Here is a 26627-nt window from a genome sequence, read left to right as displayed (position 1 = left end):
CTGTGCCATTTAAAAACGCCCTCACCGTCCCTTCAATGACAGTCCGCTCCCGAGGGCAGAGTTCTGGAAATCAGGTCAGTTAGACATGACTTTCCTTTTTAATTTTTTTGTTGTTGTTGTTGTTGTTGTTGTTGGCGGCTTTTCCACCGACCGACTGGGGGGGCCTCTGGGAGATGTGAGGCCTTTTCCCCTCGGTTTATCCACCCGCTCGGGTTCTCTTCTCGCAAATACACACGCGTGCAACAGCAGATTTTACAGGCCTCATTAGTACGGACACTGCGCAATCGCTCTAATGAGAGCGGTGTAAACATGTCGGTCGGAGAGACTCTGCAGGCCCCACATCCCTCCCTTAAAAAGCTGCTATCTTGTCTTAAGGACAAGATAGCAGACACGTCGACACGTACTTCTCTGGTACAAACTCCACACGCACAGGACAGTCTAGGGCCGGCCAATATTATGTAAGACAAAGAAAAATAAAATAAAATCTGTGTTTATTCAGTGGCCGCACCCAACTTGTGACTTCCGCCCTCTCTCTCGTAACTTCCCGAAAGGCTGAAACACGAGGCAGCGCATGGTTTGCGTCAGGAAAGGCTGTTCGTCTTGTTGGAAGGCTCTAAAGTATTTACATTTAGTCATTTAGCAGACGCTTTTATCCAAAGCGACTTACAATTGTTCAAAGACCGACGGACGCAGCCATCAGGAGCAATTAGGGGTTAAGTGTCTTGCTCAAGGACACTACAGCATGCTAGCAGGAGGAGCCTGGGATCAAACCAGCAACCTTTGGATCACTAGACCACCAGCTCTACCTCCTGAGCTACCATCCCCAAGTATTCCTGAATCTTCCAAAACACTGGCATGTCGATACACACAAGAAGAAAAACACACGCGCACACACACACACACACACACACACACACACACACACCAACACAAACACACAGTGTTCCGAGGTGAAACCGCATCAAGCCAGAAAATCTTAAAATGAGATCATAGATCTTTGTTTTTCTTTCTAGAAAACCGGTGTTTAAGATTATCCATCCAGCTTTGAGAAAATATCACCCAAATGTTTAGTCTTCCCTCGATAGATAATTAATTCGTGTTTTTAAGTGAGACGCTCCCCATTATGAGGAGGAAGAAATTTCGAGTCGTCTCCCCTTATTTCAGGAATACTGTGGATTCTTCGGGAATGCTTCGGCGACTGCAAAATCATTTCTATCACGAGATGTTTTCGGTTCGAGGAATTCTGGCTTGATTTGTTTTGCTTCCATGTTTTCGCTGCGCTTTTGACTTGAGTCTAGAAATGGTTTTTTTCCATAACACATATAGCACGCACGCACGCACACACACACACGCACGCACACACACACTCACATTCATCCGCTGTTGTCAGCAGACCCTGACCCAGCCGGTGCACGACTGCACGTCCCTCCTCATTGTGTCGATTTCCCCCCCTTTCCCCCGCTCGATCGCATTCCACTGTTTTATCTTTTGTTTACTGCCGGGTTTCATCCTCATTGACTCCGGGAAAGTAAAGCGCTGGCAGCAGCCCGATTTGATCTGCAGTTTTGGATGAAAAGAGCCGGCGGGGGGGGAGGGCATTCTGGGAAACATGAAAATACTGGCGTGAAAAATACATAAATATGAGTCTTCCCAGGGACGGTGCCAGTGTCAGCATTGTGATGGTAAACGTTGCGTGAGGGACTGTTTGTGTGCACACAGCGGGGGTCACCTCGACAATAGGCCGCCGGGATCTTCGAGAAGAGGGGTTTTAATTTGATTTGAAAACAATTAAAATAAAGTCTGTAAACTTCCTTTTACCGTCCAGGTTGCCGAAGCGGCGAGCCGCGGACCAGCAGGCTGCAGAACAACCCCATCACACTATAACGGGGAGATATATGCACGTCATTATAATGAAGATAAGATAAGATAAGGTAGGATGAGATAGGATAACACTTTATTTATCTGGAAAAGCTCAGATGTTAGAGCATGTTAGTTGACAGAACAGTACAAGTCAAAAAAAGTACAAATAGATAGATAAATGGATGGATGGATGGATGGGTGGAAGGTTGGATAGATGGAAGAATGGATGAATGATGAATGGGTGGAAGATAGATAGATAGATAGATAGATAGATAGATAGATAGATAGATAGATAGATAGATAGATAGATAGGTAGACGACTAAACAGAGAGAATTCTTCTGTCAGTGAGCAGAGACTGCTGCGGCCCATCACAGCTGCTCTATGTCCCCGAAAAGCGTTTAGCGACACCAGGAGAAAGAAAAAAAGTTGCAAGAAAACGACAAAATGGAAACTTTAAAACCCATAATCCCTCAATTATGATCACAGAAGGAGCATCTGTGAAACAGAACGAGAAAAGGGGAGCGGGCGAGAGAGGCAGGGAGAGAGAGGGAGAGAGAGAGAGACAGAGAGAGAGAGAGAGAGAGAGAGAGAGAGAGAGAGAGTGGCGCCGTCGCAGAACATCGTAAGAGGCTGTGAAGCATCAAATCTCCAATCAACAAGCCAGTCACCACCGTAACGTGCACATAGAAACAATCTTTTACACAGTCACTCACCCACACATTCATATATACAGTATATATATATTACACACACACACACACACACACATGCAAAAACATCAATCTCCCGACGACCCATGCTTATCTCAACACACACAGGCTTTCTGTCTTTGGCATTCTCTCACTCTTTCAAACACACACACACGCACGCACACACACACATACACACACACATACACACACACACACACACACACACATACGCACACACACACAGTAGCCCGCTCGTCTCCAGCCAAGGGGATGGTAACTGTTTATCTTTCATTCCAAAATTTGAGGGAGCCCGTTGCTCTCATCCTCTACCAACAATTGTCTCTCATCAACTCTCACACGCGCGGTTCCCCATCCTTGTTTTGGGAGCGTTTCCTCCAACTCTCCCTCTCCCGCTGGCAAGCTCTGCCCAATTCATTCGCATCCCAACCTCCGTCCCTGCTTTCCCTCTGCCTTTGTTTGGGGTCCGGTGCCATGTGTGCCTGTCTTCTACTGCCGGGACGAAAGAAAACAAAATAAACTTGGATGAATAAGAGAGCTTGAGAGTGAATCCCCAGAGGAGTCCGATGGAGCGGCATCCCTGTGCGCTGACGTTGCATCTCAGAAAGAAGCCAAAGCAAACTTTTTCACAGTGTAGTGATGAATGACACTTGCACTAAATATTTGGCAGCATCACGAAGTGCAGCGGTACCCGGGCCTCAGCCATGAGTCTGTTGGAGCCGTTTCCCAAATCGTGTCATTGTTCCAGTCCGCTATCTTTCCACACAGAGCCGAGCTTAGTCAAGGCTGCGGTCCACCGAGCGAGGAGCACGAGGGGCCTGGCCTTTGTACCGGCAGGCCACGACAGACGCAGGGATCAGACGATAGATTACAAGAGATTAGTGACATCATAAACCATCTTCCAGTGCATTTTAGATTGTGTGTGTGTGTGTGTGTGTGTGTGTGTGTGTGTGTGTGTGTGTGTGTGTGTGTGTGTGTGTGTGTGTGTGTGTGTGTGTGTTGGTCTGTTTATGTGTGCATTCGTGTATCCGTGCAGCAGTAAACGAGATGCCTGCAGAACACCATAATGTAAGCGTGTGCTGCTCCCTGCTGGTCATATGGAGTATTGCAGATTTAGCCGAGCCAGATTTTTTTGGCGTCATGTCGGGGAGGGTAATTATGCTTTGCATACGATATTCTTTGTATTATATTTTCATTATGTCTTTGGGGATCGATTGATTATTAATTGTGCAGGTGGCCATTTACTTTGTTTTATAATATTTGTCATCATTATCAATATCATTTGTTAGACATGCTTGCATGCCTTGCTTGTCCAAATATGGAATTTATGGTAATTTTATGTTGTTTAGTGTAAAGCAAATAAGATTTTGTCTTGCCAAATAGAGAGAAGAACAATACAATGCAATACAATACCATACAATACAATAAAGAACAATACAATACAATACAACACAATACAATACAGTACAATAAAAATGCAAAACAACACAATACACCGTAGTGTATCTTTGAAAAAAAAATGTTTTTTTCTTTCTTTTCTTGGGCAGTCCATTGTAATGCAAAAACGTTTTTTTTTTACTTTGGGAAATGTACATATATCGAAAGCAGATCTTATTACTATATACTGTGAGAGTTTACGGTAGGGTTTAAGATAGACTTTTTACTTTGGGTGAACACAAACACATGCCATTTTTGGGAAACAGATGGCATGTGATTGCATCAGAAGAATGTTAAATAACATAAATCAGCTCATAACACAAGACCAAACGGACAGAATAACTGCCCGATACTAATCCGGCTCCGTTACATCAACAGAGATGTTTCTCGCAGCTCATCCTGCTCGGGTCAGCGCCGAGTCAGTCAAAAAAGAAAACAATAAAAAACAAAAGCCTGATAACCCAAGGACCCTCGGGGAAAACTCCAGGGCTGGTGCCACGGTGGAGCTGGAGCATCCCTGAGGGGCGGCAGCGAGGCTTAATCTGAGAACGTTCCAGAGCAACTGTCCCCAATAACCTTCCAGCTGAGGCAGAGCAAGCTTGTTGGAAGCTGAGAGCTTGAGGCGGCGGGGCGGACGGTCCCCCGAAACATAAAACAACACCAAAAGATGCTGAAATAGCATAAGGTGCATGGAATTCAGTAATGAACACATGCAGAGCAATGAAGGACACGACACCCGACAAGTGAGGCTGGAGGGTTTTGAGGCTTTGCTCAAACGATAACATGCGCATCACTGTCAGCGGCAGCGAGATGCAGTAACAACGGAGAGCCTTGTTCCTCTTGTTTGAAGGTGAACCAGGCACCATCTTGAATCTGTACGGAATAGATGTTGAAAACACTGAAACACTGATTCACTGATAGTGGATCAGCACGTTACTCTGAAATGTACACGAGGATGTATCCCGATCCAAACGGGTTCATCATACTCTATATATGATATTCAACACAATCTTACTCTTGTGAATAGACAAGATATCTTGTCAACAGTTTGAGCATGTACTCTACAGCCTTCCTCAGGATTTCATTGGTGTTGATGTGGCGTTAGCTGGCGGGTGATTATAATGCTACACATGATCATGTCTTTAATGTCTTATTTGACTTATTATGCGATTATGTATTTAATGCATTGTATTTAGTGCCTGTCTATATAATCCCCAGCGACATCCCGAGGAAGGCTGTAGATCACACGCTGAGACTGTTGACAAGGTCTTTATACTCTATTTGATATCAAGCTGTCACCGGCTCTAATTTCCGCATGGATGATTGCCTTGCCATCTCAAACGAGGGGCGTCTGAAGACCTCGACCTCATCCGCTCCTCGGTTTTTTACCAGATGTTCCTGTTGTAAAACGAAATCCTGTCTGTTGGCTCCAGGGTGTTGACAACTATAACTCCAGTATGACCAGATCTTTTAAATATTCATCTCCAGAGCTGTGTCATTTTGCGTTCGACCCACCGAGCTATGAAGTCATGCAGTCGTTTGCCTCAGAGGAGGATCGGGAGTGGATGTCAGATCTCCAGAGTGAGTTTGTGCAAAAATGACTTATTTACAGATACACTGTAAAACTGTTGTTTAAAAAGTTGTTATTTATATTTGAGTTTTCTTTCTACCCATCTTTGAGAGATGTAATGTTCAAAGTACCGTAAGCTACAGTCAAATGGCACATACGTTTTAATTTCACTTTAATTGTTTGGATGAACCTCGTTACCTTAATGCATCTTATTTATATTGTGCCAGATTCATGACTGAAACATATCTAGTAAAAACTGAGTGTGTTCTGACAGTATTAATCCAGCTGGGGAAACCAAACGAGGAGATGCCTCCATAGAGGGGATGAAATTATGATTTAATGGCCCCGGCATCCACACAAAAGGCTGGATTAGGTTTACACGTATGACGGAGGATCAACAACCATGTGTGTGTGTGTGTGTGTGTGTGTGTGCGCATCTGTATGCGTATGCGTGTCTGTGCGTGTGCATGTGTGTGTGTGGCATTTCTGTCTGTGCTTGTAGGTTCACATCCCTACCAGCCAAAATTCTTCTTCTTCTCATATTTCAGACATGATGAATAATGCAAACACCCCCCCCTGGTTTGTACACATTTAGCATTTTCTGAAGTTTCCGATACCTCAGCTCGAAAATCAAAAGATCTGCTCTTTTTGCGCAGCTATAGTTCTGTGAAAGGGGAACTTTGGGGTTAAATCATTTTGGGGAGATGCTGGTTGGTCAAAACTCAAATTCTCCAAACGCAAACTGTTCAGTAATCCACAAACAACGTATGGTACAGTAGGACACTAAGGTAGGTTTCCTAAACCTCAAATATGCATTTCATTTATAATCCTCAAGTTCAGAACACCTTATACATATACAGTAGTTTTGACAAATGTAAGCATTTTCTTAATTGATGAATGACTGATTTTATTTTTCATTGTGGTAACCAGAACGATCCAGTGTTCCGGGGGATGTGCCATGGGTGGGGGGGGGGGGGGGGGTCCACGCCCAGCTCTGCTCCACGCTGTGGCAATAGTGTGCGGAGGAGTGACGGGTGATAATCTGCGTAAACCCAGTGTGACGAGTCTTCGATGTGATGTCATCTGATCGCGGCACCACCGCAGAGTGGCATATTCACACTGACCCTATTACACACGGGGGCATTTTGGAAATGAAAGCACTCAAGAGAAATGGGAAGTGGTGGAAGCTTCATGAAATGTGTCACCCCCTCCACCGCTCCCCACACGCACACACACACACACACACACACACACACACACACACACACACACACACACACACACACACACACACACACACACACACACACACACACCATTCCCTATAGCTTTCCATCAACATTAATCCACGAGACGTCATGGTGCATGGTGACACTGTGCGACCAGGGGAGCATGGTGATCAGCGTCACACGGTCTAAAACATGAAGGAAAGGCGTTTCGATAGAGATTGATAGAATCGTCCTGCGGATGGCGGCTCCATCCTGCAGCACACACTGCAGGGCGTTTCACCGGATCCATCCAATCCGCGTCCGTGCTGCGGCGTGTCCATGCCTGTTGCAGGCGTGGTTTTGTTGCATCTCCCGAGTTGCACGTTTTAAAACGGTGGAAAAACCGCACCGGTGTTGATGAGAGCAGATTCGTTGCGTGCCACGGAAGCGCAGTGCTCCGTGACGACGGGAGCCCTGCACGCACACCGCGGGCTGCCCGTCTCCCCCCCTCCCCTCCCCTCCCTCCTTCCCTCCCCGGCACCACTGGCGGAGAAGAGGACATTAACCACCGTTTAATGATCCTGAATGGAGGTGTCAGACATTTCTGAATGGATATGTATTGATTCGTGTGCGTCGGGTGGGGGAAGGGCCGTCCCTTGTTCCGGAGCGCCCGCCAGCAGCCCCTCCGTGCGGGGAGACTTTGCGCGACGCGCGGGGTTCTGGTGAACGCCGCGTCCGAACCTCCATCCGAACCTCGCCGTGCGGCTTTGGGCGTGCGCTGGCGGATCGGCGCGACTGCGTGATTCATTAACCGACGATCCGCGTTCCGTTCGAGGTGCTCCGAGGACATCAGGTGCCGAGCGTTCTGACGGCGGGGCGGGTGGGGTGGGGAGTGGGGGTAGGGGGGGGGTGGGGGAGTGTGGGGTAGTGGGTTGGGGTGGAGGTGGGGGGGGGGGGGGGGGGGGAGCCTGTTTCTCAGTCCGGGCGCTGAGGTTTTCGGAGTTATCCGAATAATCTGGGTTCGGTGAAGAACCTTCCGCTCGGAGCTTCTCCCCCCCTCGCGCTCCGCCTGGCTGTGGGATGCGACGCCATGAGTTGATTTCCGCCTGATGCAGATGGTGCTGAGCTCCAGCCGCAGAGTCAGAGATTTATTTTAGGGTTTTTTATTTTTTATTTTTTTATATATTATTATTATTATTATTATTATTATTATTATTTCTGTTCCCTTGTTTGGACTTTCAGTGTGTAAATGCCGAGTCCTCGCCTCGCGCTCGACCCGCACCGCCCCGCACGTCGCGCCCCGCCGTTCTCCTAACCGTCCGATTCCCCTAAAATGATCCCCGGAGCCGCCGCATCGATGCTACCATCCGCGGAGGCTGCGAAACTGTACCAAACCAACTACGTGCGGAACTCCCGTGTGATCGGGCTCCTGTGGGCCATCTTCACCATCCTGTTCGGCATCGTGAACGTGACCATCTTCTCGCAGCCCTACTGGATCGGCGATGGCGTGGACACGCCGCAGGCCGGCTACTTCGGCCTCTTCCACTACTGCATCGGCGACGGAATATCCCGGGAGCTGGCGTGCCAGGGCACCTTCACCGAGTTCGCCGCCATCCCCTCCGGCGCCTTCAAGGCCGCCTCGTTCCTCATCGGCATGTCCATGATGCTGGTCGTCACCTGCATCGGCTGCTTCAGCCTCTTCTTCCTCCTCAGCACCTCCACCGTCTACAAGATCTGCGGCTGGATGCAGGCGGCGTCCGGTGAGTGCGCACACCCGGCCGGCGTTGAAACGCATGGACCACGGTGGATCGGCTTTTGTTTTGGGGTCGTCTCCAGCTCTGTTTTCGGTGGGGTTTTTGGGGGTTTTTTTTTTTTCGCACCGTGAGGCTAGGTGACCGCCTTTTTGACCCCAATGATCAATCCGGGCAGCGACGTGTCATCCATCAAATGTTACAGAATTTCAGAACCAAGGACAGCGCCAGTGGTGCTGGTGCTGTCCTTGGTGCTGAAATGATCAACCTGTGCACCAGGTTGCGGTCCACGGTGCTGAAATGGCATTCCGACTAATTACATCCATCTGCCGGGAGAATAAGTTTTTAATGTTTCTACAATTACAGACGACGTATGAATATTGTTGGGGTTTGTTTTTTTTGGGGGGGGGGGGGGGTGTTGGAGTCACTGGATCAACTTCGCCAATCAAAATCGATTTAATTCCTCCAACATGTATTTTCTATTTTTATTTGAAGTTTCCTTCACTCAGAATGTGCATCTTCACTTTTAAATTTCAAGTTGAGATCATCTTAGAAATATCGGTTTTAGAAATTCAAGCTTTTTTTTTTGTTGTAGATCCAATTACTCTTTTTCTCCAGTGTATTATATTTTCAGTACATGTTGATCTTATAGTATGTCCTATGGGAAGGCTATGAAATAATCATTTTTTTAAATAACGTAAGTATTGTAAATATGCTGACGGGTTCCCACTGTTGCCAACATATTATTATATTATTAAACACAATCTTAAACCACCTCCACCCGCTTCTCTTCACAAAAAACTGTTTACATCTGTTTATAAGTTGAAAAGCCTATGTTGAATCATTTTTTCATACAATTCAATTATTCAATTGTGAATATGTTTAGAAAATTTACTTTAATCACTTTAATGTATGAAAGGTTTTCCTACAGAGACGGTACAGTACGAGAATTCCTGCTAGGTGTTATTGGTACATAGTGATTAGTTGAAATGAACAATGCTGCTGACTGAGAGACCACCCCTCCCCCACCTGTTAAGAAACATTGCATAATGCATGTGGTAATTCCATCCAATCCAAGTGGAAGCTTTCATCATCTGAATGAAATCTAAACATTGCAACACAACACCCAGCTGCTTGGCCCTCCTGGGCCGTTCCTCTGGTTGAAGCCACTCGCTCTCTGCCGACAACAAACACAAATGAGGGGATTATTTGGAGCAGCTCCAGCTTGATGCATGGGTTTGGGCTGAATTAAAGCAATAAGCCCATCTAATGAGAGCACTGCTGCATGGGCTTGTGGCTCTCCAGCAGAAAGATGAAAGAGGAGGCCAAGAGAAGAGCCTGACCACAGCGAGACGGCGCGCACACACACACACGGGCCTAATGAGCAAGCCTGTCTGCTTAGCAGCCGGGGCCTGCTAGCTCTGTCAAACTTCATCACAATTACCTCAAGGTCAAACTGTCGCTGCTGCTGCTGCTCACCGGCCACTTCTGTTGTGGGCAGGTGACCCACCGACTCTGACAACAGGAAACAGACCCTGAATTTGATGTTTTCAAGGGGAGGTTTGAATAATAACTCATATTGTAATGTGTGCTGGCTGTCTAAAAAGGAAAATAGGTCAGAAAATTGGAGGAAACGATGGGCACGGAGAGAGAGGGTAGAGTCACAGGGTAAGACAGGAGGTGAGACAGAAGTCGAGGGAGAGAAATAAACAGCGGATGAGACAGAGACAGAAGGTGAGACAGGGACAGAAACAGAGGGTGAGACGGAGAGATAATGCAGCTGGTCTTCCCGGTCGCCCCGCTCTCCCTCCTGGTTTGATCCAAGGAGGTGAGTGACTCTCGCTCGGTATTCACAGCGGAAGCTCGAACCATCGGCTCCTCTGCCTCCTCTCTGCAGCTTCAGAAATAGAGCAGCTTTCTTTTGTTGGATTTTTTTTTCTTTTGGATAGTATAGTTAAGAAGAATAGTGCCAGAGGTTTTTTTTTCATGCCCCATTTTCCCCTTGTTACATTTTTCAGCAACATTTCAATGGTAAACCTGTGTGGGAGTTGTAAGCGCAGGGTAGCACAGCTGCACTGCATCTCTGGGAGTTTGTGCCTACAAAGGAATCCTGCATTCTCTCAACATCAAGGTCATCCATGTTGGTCAACTGTGCATCACTCCAGTGATGGATGCCCACACACACAAATCCCATTTGGCCACATTTCAGAAGGTTGTTTGGATCCACTCGACCCAGCTCTGCAGAGCGGTAGTTAGTTAGTGTGAACGAGCACACATCTGCAGCCCCTCTGGGGAAGCAGCTCCCTGTGAAAACCAAGGAAAAAGCTGAATGTTTGATGAGTGCGTAAGCCACCAGGAGACATTTGTAGAGCATCCGCTGAGCGGCTCCTAAAATGTCCACCCAAGCCGAAAGTAGCCGTATGCAGAAATGTTTTGCTGTCCATCTCTGCGCAGAATGAACCTTCATCTTTGTACTGCCCTCCAGAGAAGAGTCATCTCTCTTGGTGCGTCTGGTTGAGTCCTTTTCCAGTGGATGCCAGTGTGTGTGTGTGTGTGTGTGTATGTGTGTGTGCGCATGTGTGCGTATGTGTGTGTGTGTGCATGCGTTTGTTCCCCTGACCCTGGTGTGTTAATCGTCAACAAACGGATGAATGGATTATTTTGACATTGATATACTGTAAGGACAATTAACACGATCGCCAAGGAGGGAGACAATGATGACGTCACAGACGAACATCAAATCTCTGTCCGGGAAACAAGCTGATTTTCTCCAAAATGAAGCGAAATCTGTTGTTCCTCCTGAAAAGACAGACATGGGTGTCTACTCAAACTCTATTCTACTCTTTAGGGAAATGATAATAATCCATGATTTCCTTCAATATACAATTTGATTCTCTAACTCACTCACATTTTTGTAGAAATTTGGAGAAATTTTGTACATTGTTTGACATTAATTTTTTGTTTCATAGATGCCCATATATGACATTGATAATGGAGATGATGTTGCTGTATTCGGCTCATACAATATCTTTTACCTCATTCTTTCCCTCAACTCTAAAGCGCTGGTCACACCAGCATGTAGGCCGATGTATTGGATTCATCTCGATATATCAAACCAAATCCAATGAATTTCAATGCAATCGTCATGCAGACTTCACGTGCGCATTTTTGAAATCAAGTCTAAAACGGACGAGGTTATCATTTTAGCTGAGTCATCCTATTCTCGGTATTTTAAACAGTTCTGATCAGCCACAATATACATTCCTGCGGATGATAGAGCAGAATATCAGAGATTGTTTCTCTAAGTTGATCATGTTTTTATTGTTGTCTCTGGTGCCGCCAGTTGCAGGAGCTCCGCCAATTTCTGGTTAACCCCAGTGCTCTCTGTGCCGGGAGTGTTTCGTTTTGACCTCCCTCAATCTGTCTTTCAAATATATTTTTATTCACCTTCTCACTTCATCCCCTCATTGCCCTCCCTCCTCCTCTTTTCACAACCTGCTTTCAGTGAGTGCAGTGTGTGTTCATCCTTTTACTGAATGTCTCCTGCTCCCTCTCCCATCGCTCCTCCGCTCTCTTCCTCTTCCTCTCTCCCTCGCTCTCTCGCTCCTTCTCGCAGTTCTTTGCGGTCGGTGCACCAATTAACTGAGAAACGCAAAACAAAGCTGGCACTTCCCTGAGAGGCAACCAGACTCTGAGGTCAATGATAATTACTTCACCATTTCATAGCCTCCGTGCAGCTCTGCCGTCATGTCGGTCGAGGGGGTTTCTCTCCGTCTTCTCTCTCCATTTCACTCTGTTGTTTCCTGCACAAACACAATGGAAAATGAGTCATAGCTGTGAATGAGAGCGACACATAGGACACGTCAGCGGAACACACACGCAGGGAGCGGCGTGTGCTTATGAAAGACGTGACATAGACTGGATCCTTTTCATGTGTAATGGCCACGGGGGCATGTTGCTGTGTGGCCAGTTGCATTTCTCAGTCATGGTCTGTTTTGTTTTTGGGTTTTTTTTCCTGTCTGTCAGAGTTTATTGTGCTGTGTGGCGGACCAGGTCAAGCACCGGCTGCAGACGACAGCACGGTTTCCTTTCCCGCGGCCGCCAAGCCGCCTCGAACCGGCCTAATCAGCGCCCGCGTCGCGCGGATTAGGCCGAATCGAGGCAGGGAGATTTCTTAATGTCCGTCTGTCTTGCATTGGGGAACGGCGCACGGGCTCGTCAGCCAACCAGGAGCCATGGAGCAGAAAGCCGTTCCTCCTGCGCCCGAAACCACCCTCAGAATTATCATCATCATCATCGTCATCATAATCATCATCATCATCATTATTATTATTATTTATACGTGTGGCCAGCGAGCCGTTCTGTGCAACGCTTAATAAAAACTCTCACGATGTTGGCGCACCTGGCAAAATGGACCATCCTCCTCCCTTAACCCTTACCTGTGGGCAGAGACTCCCTCAGGTGTTTTATTTTTTGTTTTGTTTTTTTTTGCTGACGAGCCCATAAGAAATTACAGAAATGGCAATTAAGAAATCTCCCTGCCTCGGGTGCTGATCAGGCCGATTCGAGGCAGCTTGGCGGCCGCGGGAAAGAGAGCCGTGCTGTCGTCCACAGCCGGTGCTGGACCACGCCCCTTGGTCCGCCACACGCTGCTTTCCAGATGGAATAGAGAAAAGAGAAAAAAAATTGCTATTGACTCTCAAAGATAGGCGAGCCAGGTGGAATATTATCTGCTTCCATCTTTGTTGCTTATGTAAGAGTACTGTTACAATAGAGATAATATTTACTCGAGTAGCAGTGATGAGGAAAATGACTTGAATTAAAGTATATCGTCAATTTAGTGAAGTACTACTCTAGTAATAACTTATCGAGTTAATTTTTTTCTGCCTGTGTATTTTGTCTATGTCTTTTTGAGGTGATGTTGGCTTGATCCCATTTGTATGTCATGTAGACAAACATATTGAATTGATGAGCCAAATTTTTTTCGGGCACACAATAAATGATTGGCTGTGGAATTCAAATCTCTTAAAATGTTCCAGTGAGTTCACCAACATCCTTGAAAAAGAAACTGAAGTAAAAGAACGAGTGTTGCATTTTAGTTCTCAATAAACCACATTTACAGGTGAAAACATACTTACTCTGACGAGGTATTTTCCACCTCTGCTTGGAACCTAAAGCCAAAGCTGATTCCAAGCTGCTTTGCTTGGGCTCTACACGTTGCTTTCTGTGGCATTTACATGGATTCGCTCCAGTGATGACGCTCGTAAGTTTTAAAGGATTAAACCGCGTTTAATGGCGTGTGATTTTAAGGCCCATTTGCTGGTACATTGATCCAATAGCACTTTTGTCCGTGTGCTTTCTCTGCATCACCAGTGTTGTTAATTAGACACACCTAGCACGCTGGCCAGCTCTTACACTGTGAATTAGGTTTCATGGCTAATGTAATTATGAGAGCCAGCAGATTGTTCTGCCACGTGTCTGCTCGCTTACTAAGGTTGTTTAGGTGAGGTGGAAACAGTACATCAAATTTTTATCCTCAAGTATCATGACTTTGCAAATACTGTACCAAATAGGCAAGCTAAAGTATTGACGAAATAACTTTTAACTCCAGTGTGAGTAACTATGAGCCCTCAGAAAGTATTAAAATGAACATTATACAAATACACTGCGGTGCATTTATTGACACATTGAAAGAAGGTTCTGGAGTTTCGCAACGGGAACGGAAATAAAGGAACCAAACAAATAGGAAGGTAAATCACATCCGAGTGTAAAGAGTGTAGGCTGACAGTCGGATGCTTGACCCTTCAAGCTCTCAAGCTCTCTCTCTCTCTCGCTCTCTCTCTCTCCTTCTCTCTGACATTATATTCTCTTTTCACTGCCTGGCACTCTGGCGTCTCTATCTTATGGTCCATTAGTTCCATTGAGAGGCTTGTTCTGAAAGGAGCATTAAAGCCCAGTTAAATGCAGAGATGGATAGTGGTTTTTTGTGAGAACAGCCTTTGTAGAGACACACTCCCGACTGCATTGCCACCGGACCTGCGCCCTCCATCTTTCCAGCGTCGACGCTGGAACTGGCCTGGATTTTGTCTGGACGTCTCTTCTCTCTTCATAAGTAGATCAGGGCTTCATGTCAGCTGGTTCTCTTGCCTCTGCAAGCAGATATGTGTGCATGGGGGTGAGGGGCGTAAGTTTCATTTAAAATTTAGGGGGGACAGATTTTGGGGGGTGGGGGAACAACACAGTGTGCATGTCCAGGTCAGTGACGGACTGGGATCAAAAAACAGCCCTGGCTTTTGCAACAAGGAGGCCCCATTTTCAAACCCAACACCTACCCCCCCCCCCAATTTTAAGAGCTGGAGATGGCGATTTACAAGATAAAACTGTGAGTGTCGAGCGCCAGCTATCCCGAGGAAAACTTCAGAGGGCACCAACTACTAGATGGTTCCATTAGTCTTTCGCCCCGAGGCCCAGGTCCGACAACCGATTTGCACGTCGGCAGTGGCGTAGGTTCCTTTGAACATTGGGGGGAACACCCCCGAGAGCTACCTACCTACTGTAAATTATCAATAGCTAGAATGTTTCGAAAAATTGGTGCTCGTATTGGTACGCTTTTTGATGGGCACTTCGCCCGGTCCTTTTCATCTGATAACACGGCCAATCCACCCAGTCCATCCTGTCCCATTGTGCTCTTCAGGTAGCTTTTAATTGGTTTTAGTTTGGAGAATGAGAATTGACGGGAAGAGTCAGAAACTGTAGACCAGTGATTGATGATGATGTACGGATGTTTTTGGCGGTTGTTGATGACGCAGCGTGTATTGCCCGGCATACATTTACATCTGCATCTTGTAACGTGAGCGTGCAACTAAAACGACTCCTCATGCAACACAACATTTCAAAATGATTTAATTAATTTAATGGTTTTATTTCAGTCAGTCATGTAGTTTACTACCAACCGTGACCGTAATTCCTACAGTATGTGACTTAGGTGGTATATATACAATTGAGTGCACTGACGGAAGGTACGTAATTGCTTTAAAGGTAACATCGTATCAGCGCTAAAACTAATAATTATTAATAATTATTAATTATAAATTAATACCGGTTCATGTTATGGGCCTGGCCACCCGACATGCAAAGGGGCCGGGCCAGCCCATTGTAGGGTGGCCCGTCTGGCATTTGCCCAAACGCCAGATTGCCAATCCGTCACTGGTCCAGGTACATCGCTGTGACACAATTTAAGCTTCCACAACGTTGCATCATCCAGACCCCTGTGGGGAGAATATCTCCACTCACATCCCACATCTGTAGGACCAGACCTCAACGTGGACACTCTGGGCGCTCTGGTTTCTGTGTGGGTAAACAAAGGCCCTGTGGTGAGAAATGATATTCAGCACAGAAATAAACCGAAATCCTAAGACATATAAATATTGAATTCACCTTAACTTGAGCATATGTTGACGTATAAAAATTGAACGTCGAGATGATGATCGAGATCGAGAAACGCGTTTTACCGTCTGCAGTCTCAGCTTTTTCGGTACTTAACTTCAAATGACAATCCCCAGAAGCTCCACCACCTGTCAGGTTGAGTAGAAGGTGTGCAGGCCTCTTGACTTGACAGGGCTATCCCTGTGCTGACTCTGAACTATTTGGGTTTTATCAACTCTAATGACATGCTGTCCAGAACGTTTACCAGTGCGCTTGGTATTAAGTTTGAAATAAAAAAAAAAAGCTGGACTGAAATGCTGAAGGTAATCTGAATTAGAAGGAAGGGAGTTTAACCAACAACCTTAGCAACTAATGCCGATCGAGTAGTTTATTTTTTCACATATATATAAATATAAACATATATATATATATATATATATATATATATATATATATATATATATATATATATATACACACAGTATTTTTTTGTGTGTTATAATTAATAACAGAGATACAGATATGACTCATCATATTGTTGCCACTTACTCACACAGCACGAAAAGACACTAAATTAACTCTATCATTTTATGGTCTCTATCATCTCAAAGACATCTGCTCTTTACTAAATATGTTCTCACGAATCATTTTAGCTGCAAGATCCAAACTGGTGTTTTAAAGGAGACTTGTAAGTCAGCATTTTTTTGAGTGTTATAATATATGTTCCTCGAAATGGGGTTTCCTTTTGTTCCTTTTTTCCTCGTGATTTCTTTAGAACCCTAAGCATCTTTTCGAGCCTCCTCTCGTCTGATTGGTCAGGATAAAAGATAATTTTTTATGAGGGCGCCCTGATCAGCCCGGATGCCTTATCGCCGACATCATCACGCAACGAGCCTCGATCCTCGTTGTGTTTACTATTGGAAGTGTGCGTAACTACATCCCTGAAAGTGCAGAGTGGGGTCCAGTTACAGTTCTTCTTCTTCCTTGTGTCCGGCCATCTTCTATAGCACGTCTTTCCAGTGGTTGGCGCAGGCAAGCGCAGCGGCATTTGGCCAGGTCATCTGCATTGTGGAGCTTGGCTACTTCTCATGATGTGTTCCATGGTTTGCGTATTTTCCACACACACATGCGTCGGATGTTGTTATTTTCCATTTCGTCATGGACACCTTGCAGCGTCCTTCGCCGACCGCAGGCGGTTCAGTGTTTTCCGGACAGGCCAAGGTTGATCTTGGCCGGTAGTGAAGCCTTCGTCTGGAGTGATGCCTCTCTCCATCCATTGGGTTGTCTGGCTGCCAAGGCTGTTCAACTGGTTCTTTCATTCAGTAATCCCGGCATCAGTTGGAGTTGTCTCCAGTACTTCAGTGGTGTCCAGGAAACTGTTCCTTGAGCTGAGCCGTTTCTGGGCAGCAGAGTGCTCATGGAGTGAGCGCCGGTTGTCATTGGTCTGCTTTGTGCGCTCGACTTTTGCGATGATTGCTCTGGGGGGGAGCAATTCCAGAGAGGGCATAAAGGCAGTGTACGGGGGTTGTTTTGACGCACCCAGTCACTATCCTGCAGGGCTCGTTGAGGTTAGGGTCTGGTTTACTTGCACTGCACGATCTGCTCCATGCTGGGCAGGCATATTCAGCGGTGGAGAGGCACAAGGCTTGTGCCGATGTACGCAGTGTACTTGGGTGAGCCTCGCACGTTGAGTTTGTTAGTTGACGTCGAAGCCTGTTCCTGGTGGAGACCTTGGCTCTCGTATTTTGGTGGGTGTGTGCCTTGTAACTGAGGGTAGGATCTAAAGTTACTCCCAGATAGACTGGGTGCTGGTGGTTTTCGAGCTTTATACCGTCCCAGGTTACGCCAAGCTCCCGTTTAGCCTCTCTGTTTTTGAGGTGGAAGCTGCAGATTTGGGTTTTCCCAGGGTTTGGGCGCTGGTGGTTTTTCCAGATAGTACACTGACATATCTGAGAGGCCATGTTGGGTTGACTCAATTTCTGGGAAGTTATGCTGCTGCGTTGCCATGGCTAGGTCATCTGCGTAGATAAACCCGCTGCATCCTTCCGGTACGGGCTGGTCATTGGTGTAGACATTGAAGAGGAGAGGGGCCAAGACGCTGCCCTTTGGCAGCCCGTTGGTCTGGTGGAACCATCTGCTTTTCCTATTGTTGAATGTGACGTAGGACATCCAGTTTCTCAGAAGACATTGTAACAACATTACATAGTTTGGTATCAGCTGTCATGTCCAAGAGTTTTTTGATCAGCAGCCTGTGTTGGACGGCATCATAAGCTACTGACAGATCAACAAAGGCAACGCCCGTTATCAGCTTCTTCTGATAGCCATCTTCATTGTACTGGGTTACGGCGCAGAGCGGGGTCCAGCTACAGTGCAGAATGGGGATGTGTTGGACAAAAGTGTTTCAAAGAAATTCAGAGGATTCTGGAAAGGAGCGCCATTATCTGGAGAGAAGCTGAGATATGGGTCGGATTTCATCACCCTGAGTATTAGAAAGTTGGGGAAATCAACAATAACAAACAAAAACAACAGCAACAACTCAATCAGCAACTGACACTTCAGAAAGACAGCCTCTCACTGTGTGTGTGTGTGTGTGTGCGTGCGTGCGTGCGTGCGTGCGTGCGTGCGTGCGTGTGTGTGTGTGTGAGTGTGAGGTTGTGTGACAGGTATTTTTGGCTTTACAGAGCCAAACATCAAAGCAGACAGCAACATCTGAGGGTTTCCAAGCCTCAGAAGTATTTAACTAAAACCCACTCTGTCTGCAGCCCCCACCCCGTGTCGGTAGCGCGCCAACTCTGTCCGTAGTGCCCACTCTGTGTCTGTAGCATCCACCCCGTGTCTGTCACGCCCACTCTGTGTCTGTAGCATCCACCCCATGTCTGTCACGCCCACTCCGTGTCTGTACCGCCCACTCCGTGTCTGTACCGCCCACTCCGTGTCTGTACCGCCCACTCCGTGTCTGTACCGCCCACTCTGCGTCTGTACCGCCCACGCTGTGTCTGTAGCTCCCCCTCTGTTTGTAGTCGGTATCGCAGCCAGGTGACAGCAGCAGAGGTGATGCTGCTGCTTTCGGGTAATGCAACGAGCCAATCTGTATTCTCTCTGCTGTGTTTGCGAGAGTGGATTTGCTGACCCACAACCTTTTTCAATCAAATCAACTGGATGCCGCCGCCGCCGCCGCCCGTGCACTAATCCACATGCGGCGTCTTCGCAAACCAAAGTTGCTCGGCGCTCTGAGGTGAGAGCGAGATGACGTCTGGAGTACAAACTAATCATTCTCCCTCGCCCTCCTTTTCCCGCTCGCCACCTCCTCCTCCTCACCCTGTCTCCCTCCCCTCATCTCTCATCCTTCCACACGTCTCTCTGTCTCTCTCTCTGTCTCTCTCTCTCGCTCTCGCTCTCTCTGTTACCATTCCAAAGTGTTGATCTGCGTTAATAACAGCCGCATTACCAATCGCCTTCTTCTTCTTTTTTTTAATTTAGAAACGCACAGAGGCGGTTAAAGGGTTTCTAATTATAGCCGCAGGCGCAGGGAAGCCATCCGCCATGATGCTTCTAGTCCTGCTTCCACTGGACAGGAGAACAGGGAGAACGGAGAGAGGGTGGACATGCACCTCTGGACAACCAAAGAGTACACACTCACTATACACTCTATAATATATTCTAGAGGATTCCCACAGCAATGCTGTTTTGTACTGAACATTTTGCGATTGCGTAAATTCCAGCTCTCCTTCTATGAGGGAGCTGTGGGTGTGGCAGTAAAGGGATGTTGTTGTGGAATGCATCAATGGGATACCATTTGTTTAATGAACTTTTTTCAGTTTAATTTGGTAACCGCTAAGACCATGTTTGTTGTATGTCAACGCCAAACGGATCGATGGTGATTGATTGGTCCAATATTTGAGAATTTGGGCGTAGCACGTCGAAAAGGCAAACGCGAAAGCCGACCAAATCATCAATGTCCTCCTGGGTCCTCTGGCGTCGCGGCGGTGCTGCTGGGTGTGGACTATAGATTTGACTTAAAGGTCACCACATATACTCCTTTTCAACGAGTTAATATGGGTTTCTGAGGTCCCTAAAACATGTCTTTGAAGTTGTTGTTTTTTTTTTGCTAAAAATACCACTCAGATCATACATTCTAGCCATTCTAGCATGCCTCTAAACCCCTCTGTTTCAGTCGTTTTCTCGACAGGCTGTTTCTGTGTCTGTTGCTTTAAATGCAAATGAGCTGCTGCCCCCAACGCCCCACTCCGGGCTACATTCTGGGCGGGTGCGGAGGTCAAATAGCCTCCGTTAGTAGGCTTCTTGCGACTCTAAAACCAGCAGCAAGGAACACTCTGGGGACACCAGCCATCCTCTCATTTTACTCTCCCGTTAATTCAATGTTGATAAGATGCAGTTAATCTGACAGACATTCAACGCACAAACGAACACCGTCAACGTTATTGTGCATCCTGCAGCAGGGAAAGCCGGTAACTTTCGAGAAAATCACATCAAATATATTACCTCAGCTCTTTGCGTTAGCTAGCGCTAAATGGCAAAAGAGACAGATAGCCCAATTATTTTTGAAATACTTAAATACATTTCCCTCGTCTACAGTTTTGCCATGGTTTGGGACGCTGCCATTGAAAATAAACTTTATCCACTCAGCTCTTCCGTCTTCTGAGGCTGGGGGCCGATGTCAAGATTTGTGCTGGTCAGTGAGGCCAACCACAGTTCCCCTGCTCGCAAAGGTATTTCTCAAGCTGTGGGTGGAGTCACTCAGATAGGGTGAGGGGCGGTCTCATTCTAATGAGCCCCCACTTGACATAGGAGGGGGAGGCAAATCGCAACGGCTTGTTGAATCGCATGTTTTCTGACCCGTGGCGGCTCACAAAAAAACTGACTAGGGTTGTCTTATTTCACAGTGTGTGTGTGTTAGTAGGACCATCAGAGACCCAAATGTATGTGCACAAGCACTGGACAGAGTCGGTTTTTCACAAGTGGGGACCTTTAATCCCTGTGATCTGAAAAGTAGGCTGGCTCAGATGAGAGACCGCGAGCTGATTTATTCCACCGAGGGAGCCGCAAGATGGCACAACAGGGACACTGTGACCTATTAAAAAAACATACTAAAGCATGTGGTTGCAGCAGATATATGTGTGTATTAGTGTGTGTTTGTGTGTGTGTGTGTGTGTGTGTGTGCGTGTGTGTGCGTGTGTGTGTGTGTGAGAGAGATTGTGTGCATTCACAATTTTTGATTAATCCTTGGAAGAGTCACACATCTCAAAAGCTATAAAATACCAATCTTTAGTGGCTGCCATTGAGAATGAAGGATGTAAATGCTGACTTACGGTTCCAGGTCATCTGGGACAGGTTCACAGGCTTTTAGGGAGCAGCTAAGCAGATGATTTGTGAAAGGTGATGCTTGTGTGTATATACCCATAATGAACTGTAAAATATTTTTTGTGATATTTGTCTTGTTTGTGAAGCCATATTAAGCATTGTGTGTGTGTGTGTGTGTGTGTGTGTGTGTGTGCACGCGCGTGTGTGTGAGTGTGTTTGTGTGTGTGTGTGTGTGTGTGTGTGTGTGTGTGTGTGTGTGTGTGTGTGTGTGTGTGTGTGTGTGGATTCCCTATTGCACGGACTGCAAGTTCGCGTCTGTTCGTTAACACTCATCGGCTGTGTTTGGTTTAGCGATATCACGGATCAGCAGCTTGTTGAGGAAGGCAACGTTGTGTTTATATAATATTGTTTAATTTACATTAAAATTCACATTTTCTCATTATTTTTTTAAATAACTTTTTTTGAAAAGCAATGCTCATCAATATTCAACGGCCTCCTTTCGAGGGCTTATTTGTTTTTTTGGCTGCAGGACTGAGCCCGGTCTGGCTGAATGCTCCTCGTGTTCGCTGACCTAGAGCACAGCTCTGTATGAGGGTGTATGGCTCCATCCCTCCATCTTTTCATACCTCCATCCATCCATCCATCCATCCATCCATCCATCCATCCATCCCTCTACCCCTCCATCCATCCAGCCCTCCATCCCTCCATCCATCCCCCCCTCCATCCCTCCACCCCCTCCTCCATTCCTCAAGCCCTCCACCCCATCCACCCATTCCTCTACCCCTCGATCCCTCGATCCCTCCACCCCTCCACCCCTGCATTCCACCATCCACGATCCCTTCATCCCTTCATCCCTTCATCCCTCCATCCCTCCAGCCCAGAATACTCCCCGTGTTTGATCGCTGACCTGGAGCACAGTTCTGCTTCAGCCGTGGCTCCATCCCTCCACCCATCCATCCTTCCTTCCCTCCGCCCCTCCATCCATCCAGCCCTTCATTCCTCCATCCCTCCATTCCTCCATCTATCCGCCCCTCCATCCCTCCACCCCTCCATCCATCCAGCACTCCAGCACTCCATTCCTCCACCCTTCCATCTCTCCACCCCTCCGCCCTTCCCGAGCTGGGGCTGAGCCAATGTTTTCACAGAGGAATCAAAGGCCTCTTTTGAGCCCCGCTGCCCCAGCCAATCGCGAGCCTCAGTGGAGGTAGGGGCCGCATCTGGACGTGTTATATAAGCCCTTCCTCCCCGACCTCGCTGCCTCGCCGAGCCTCACTGCGGTTTACGCTGCCCCCACCTCCACCCCATTCTCCAACCTCTGCATCCTCACCTCTGCTCCGGCCCGAAGCGTTGCATCTGTCAGAGGCGGAGGGCGACTCGAAGCTCCTCCATCCTGCAGGGGGGTCACAATGACAGTCTCACTCCCACATTTAATTTAATTTGTATTTCACACAAAATGATTGGGGTGGGGGCACCATCCCTGCAGACAGAGGCACGAGGTCCACATGATGAGTCCAGCCCATCTGGAACCTGCCAAGCCAATAAGTTGATGATCTTCTATGTTTCCGTGTAATTATGAAAAGACTGTGAGAGCGCTCTATGTTTGTTTTCCTATAAATGTGTCGACACTAGAGATAGAGGAATTGACGTGAGAACACAATGAATCGAAGAGGCTGACGCTTTCTGTTTTGGTGAGCTTTTATTGCTCGGCAGAAAATCATTTTAGGTTCCACGCGTCTTCCTTCTGGCCTGACGGCGTCATCCGTGAGGTGGAGGCTGTAATGAAAAGATTGATCTCCCCCTCGTCGTTTTTTTCCATCCCCCTGTTGTAGAAGCCAGAGGACCTCCGACAGCCCCCGAGATACGGGAGGCACGTTTGCAAGCTGGTTAGAAAACGTCTGGGAGGCTCATGAGCACAAAGGAGATGTGACTGGATGAAATAAGCCATTCCGTATTCCCTCTAATCCTTGAAATGATTTGATAGTTCGGCTCTGGGCATTATGCGCTCCCCGTGCCGAGAGAGAGCTGATGGTGCTGACGGAGAGGGCGAGTGAGGCCTGCCTGTGAGCGCCTCACCAGCCTCCAGCAGACATAGTTTTTGCCAACAACTGGAGCAGAAATAGATTTGGAGAGAAGACATCTCGAGAAGCACGAAACCTCCGCCTTTCCGGGGGAGGCGGCTGGAGCCGGTTTAAAAAAAAAGTTTCCCTCGCTCCACTTTCCACCGCGTCGTTGATGCTTTTCTTTTGACATGTTTTTTTTCTGTTTTATTTTGAAAAGCCACCTTAAGTTTGCGTCCGGGCCAATGTTCCAGGAGAATGCGTGTCTTTCCTCCCCGGCAGAAAATGTGCTCGACAAAATGTGAATCCTTAATGACGTTCAAAAAACTATTTGGACTTAGAGCTAAATAATCCAAGAAACCCAATTCATGAAAGTGCCAAAGTAGGAAATTGCATTGTTATCCTTTCTCTAATAGCAAATTTATATTGCTGCAATGTTCCCACCACCACCCTCTAAACCTGGGTCATGAAAGCTTTCACTCTGATTTAATGGATTACACGTTTCCGCAGTCCGTTGAACACCACTACATATACATCACACACTCTGAAGTGTCTCGTTTATCGGCATGCAATTATAGCACATCATTGTCATTGTCAGTCTGAGGCCGCGGCTCCTGTGGACTCTTTGGCTCATTGTGGAGCCAGAGATGAATCTTAATTTCCTAAAGTGAACTGAGGGTATTTGGTGCCCGCTGCTCATCCCAGCCAATCAGGAGTGTGGACACATGAGGCGCCGGGGAGGATTAGATGGAACTGTCTCCTTGTATCCACTCAAGGGTGGCGGGGCGAGAATTGGCCGTGTGAGGGAAGACGGACAGATTCTCCAAAAACAATTACGGACACACACACACACACACACACACACACACACACACACACACACACACACACACACACTGCGCCGGGTTAGTGAGGACGCTTTTGATTTTATATTCAGAGTAATTACATCTTGGAAGTGACCGAAGCCGATTCAAGGTCGTTCAATATTAAAAAGCTTCCTCCGGTGTATTTCACTGAGAAAATGCCTGGAACAAGGTCAGGGTGGAGTGTGTTGTTTGGAGCGTCGCTCCACCCTCATGACCTGGCACAGTGTAGTCGAGAAGCGACATGAGCAGACTCCCAATCTGCAGGGAACAGGGAGTCGTGGGGTCTTAATTCGTCTCATTTTGCCTCTGTTTGTCAGCTGTCGTTGATGCATTTTGTCATACGCACTTGAAGGAATTGGGGAAGGTGCCGTTTCTATTATTGATCATTGATTATTGACTTGCAAAACTTAGACCTTTGAGTTCTACCACTAAGATTTCTGCTTTGTCAACGATAGTTACGTTCAAAGAAATTAAATGATCGACAGAAAGTTACAGTTTAGACAATATCAAAATTGTAAAAGCATCAATAAAATAAAGTAGTCATGGAACAAAATGTGATAATTACTACTAGAATCATATTTACAAGTCACTTATTAAAAATATTTTCAAATATTTCTTAGAAAACACTTGAAAGAGGAATAACTCTTGAATGTAGTGGTGAGATGATTCCATAATGCTGATCCTCGTGTGTTTCATGGAAAACAGGAAAATGTCACCAGAGAAATGAGAAAAGAATAGAAAATAAAAACAGACATAATAATAAGAATGATGAAAGAATCCACTTTTAACATCCTGTGACCTTTGAACCTTAAGGTCTCTCAAAAGCCCATTAGGTTGAAATGCTGGACGTCATCGTTCAGGCTGAGCCCACCTCGTTCATTGCCACTCAGCTCTCAGGGACCTGCAGCGCTGTGGCTTCAGTCAAACCGCTTTGGGTTTGAATTTGGCGTATGAGACGATCGAACATCAGTTTGGGTTAAATAACCGCTGAGGCACCTTCAACATCCCAACAATCGCGATCGGGGTTTTTGCGTGGGACAGGTTGAAGTGGCTGCGTTTAATAATCCTCCGCCGATGTCAAACAAACTGCGTCCACACAGAAACACACACATGTACACGTACACACACTCACACACACACACACACACACTCACACACACACACACCCGCACGCACCCGCACGCACGCGCACACACGGGCAATCATGACAGTGGTACAAGGGCTCCTAATTATCGGTCTTTTAGAAATAAGCACTTTCCACATCAAACCTAACTGCACGTTTTTTCACACTCATTTTGTGAAATAAATCAGAACGGTTCAAATCTTTAATTACATTTGGGTCCCCACCTCATGACTCAGGACAAATGTGGATCCCGAGGCTGTAGACCAGCTGAGAACCACGAGTGTAATCCATGATCATGGAATCAATACAGCGCGTTTTCACAACATTGCCTCTTTTTAATTGCAGCCCTTGTGTATGGACTTTGTCTTATAAATGTAATTAAATATAATTTGTCTTATCTATAAAAGAGTTCTGTCCAGAAGCATAGAGGAAGATCAGAATATTGCTATTCACTCACAATATGATCCATAAAAGCAAAAAACAACTCATTAACCTCTCTCAGGAGCCGACACCTGATCTTCCGGTAATATTTACACCTTCGACTGTAACTTCGATTGTAGAGTCCTTTAAAGAAAGCAAATGCAGAGCGGCAGTTTTCGATACGTATTTTATAGAAGACATATTCTTTTACGCTTTCGCCTTTTAACCAACCAGATCTGCATTGGCCCAGTTGGCACATGCACAGCACCATGGACCAGTTTCGCCGAGTCTGACCGTCTTATTGTTTTAATGTAAATCAGCTCTGCGTCCAGAGCTTTTAGGATGGAAGACGGAGCCCAGCATCACCCATTCATTGATGGGAATCCAGCGTTGGCTGTAAATATAAGGAGCCCCACTGGGAGCCCCAATATAAGGAGCCCCACTGGGAACGACATCCAAGGCTGTTCGCAGAATGCACCGTACCGTATGTGCTGAATTGATTTTATTTTGGACTTACTTGTTGTAGTTTTTCTTGTCAGCTCCGCGCTGGCACACCATAGACGCTCGGCTCTGAAAACACGGTTCTTTATTTATCAGATGTGGCACCGGAGGAAGTGACAATTGATGCTCGGCACGTCAGCCGCTGCATCCATTTTGCACAAAGGTAGAGGTGTGCATCTGTATTCACCTCCATGTTTGTTTGGTTCGACTATGTGTGTGTGTGTGTGTGTGTGTGTGTGTGTGTGTGTGTGTGTGTGTGTGTAGCAGATAGGGCCATTTCCACATGTAATGTGAGATAGAGGAGTTTGGTATGCGTTTATGCAAAATTCAGTTTGTCACAGCAATTTAAACTGAGACCAAGAGAAAATTGGATCCA

General features: G+C 46.7%; 1 protein-coding gene across 1 annotated transcript in view; it reads left to right on the top strand.

The window, feature by feature from the left end:
• Window positions 1-8119: 8119 nt before the first annotated feature.
• LOC307231990 (LHFPL tetraspan subfamily member 3 protein-like) overlaps window positions 8120-26627 on the top strand; it is a gene marked incomplete at both ends in the record, with an annotated part of 25118 nt that continues 6610 nt past the window's right edge. Inside the window, one exon of the mRNA XM_080002871.1 lies at window positions 8120-8546. Within this exon, the coding sequence (XP_079858997.1) occupies window positions 8120-8546 (427 nt within the window). The remainder of the gene's footprint in view (window positions 8547-26627) is intronic.

The sequence above is a fragment of the Zeus faber genome, assembly GCF_960531495.2.
Source record: "Zeus faber genome assembly, chromosome: 6".
NCBI classification, from domain to species: Eukaryota; Metazoa; Chordata; class Actinopteri; order Zeiformes; family Zeidae; genus Zeus; species Zeus faber.
The sequence above is the reverse complement of the archived record's forward strand: the minus strand, read 5'-3'. Positions and strand labels throughout refer to the sequence as shown.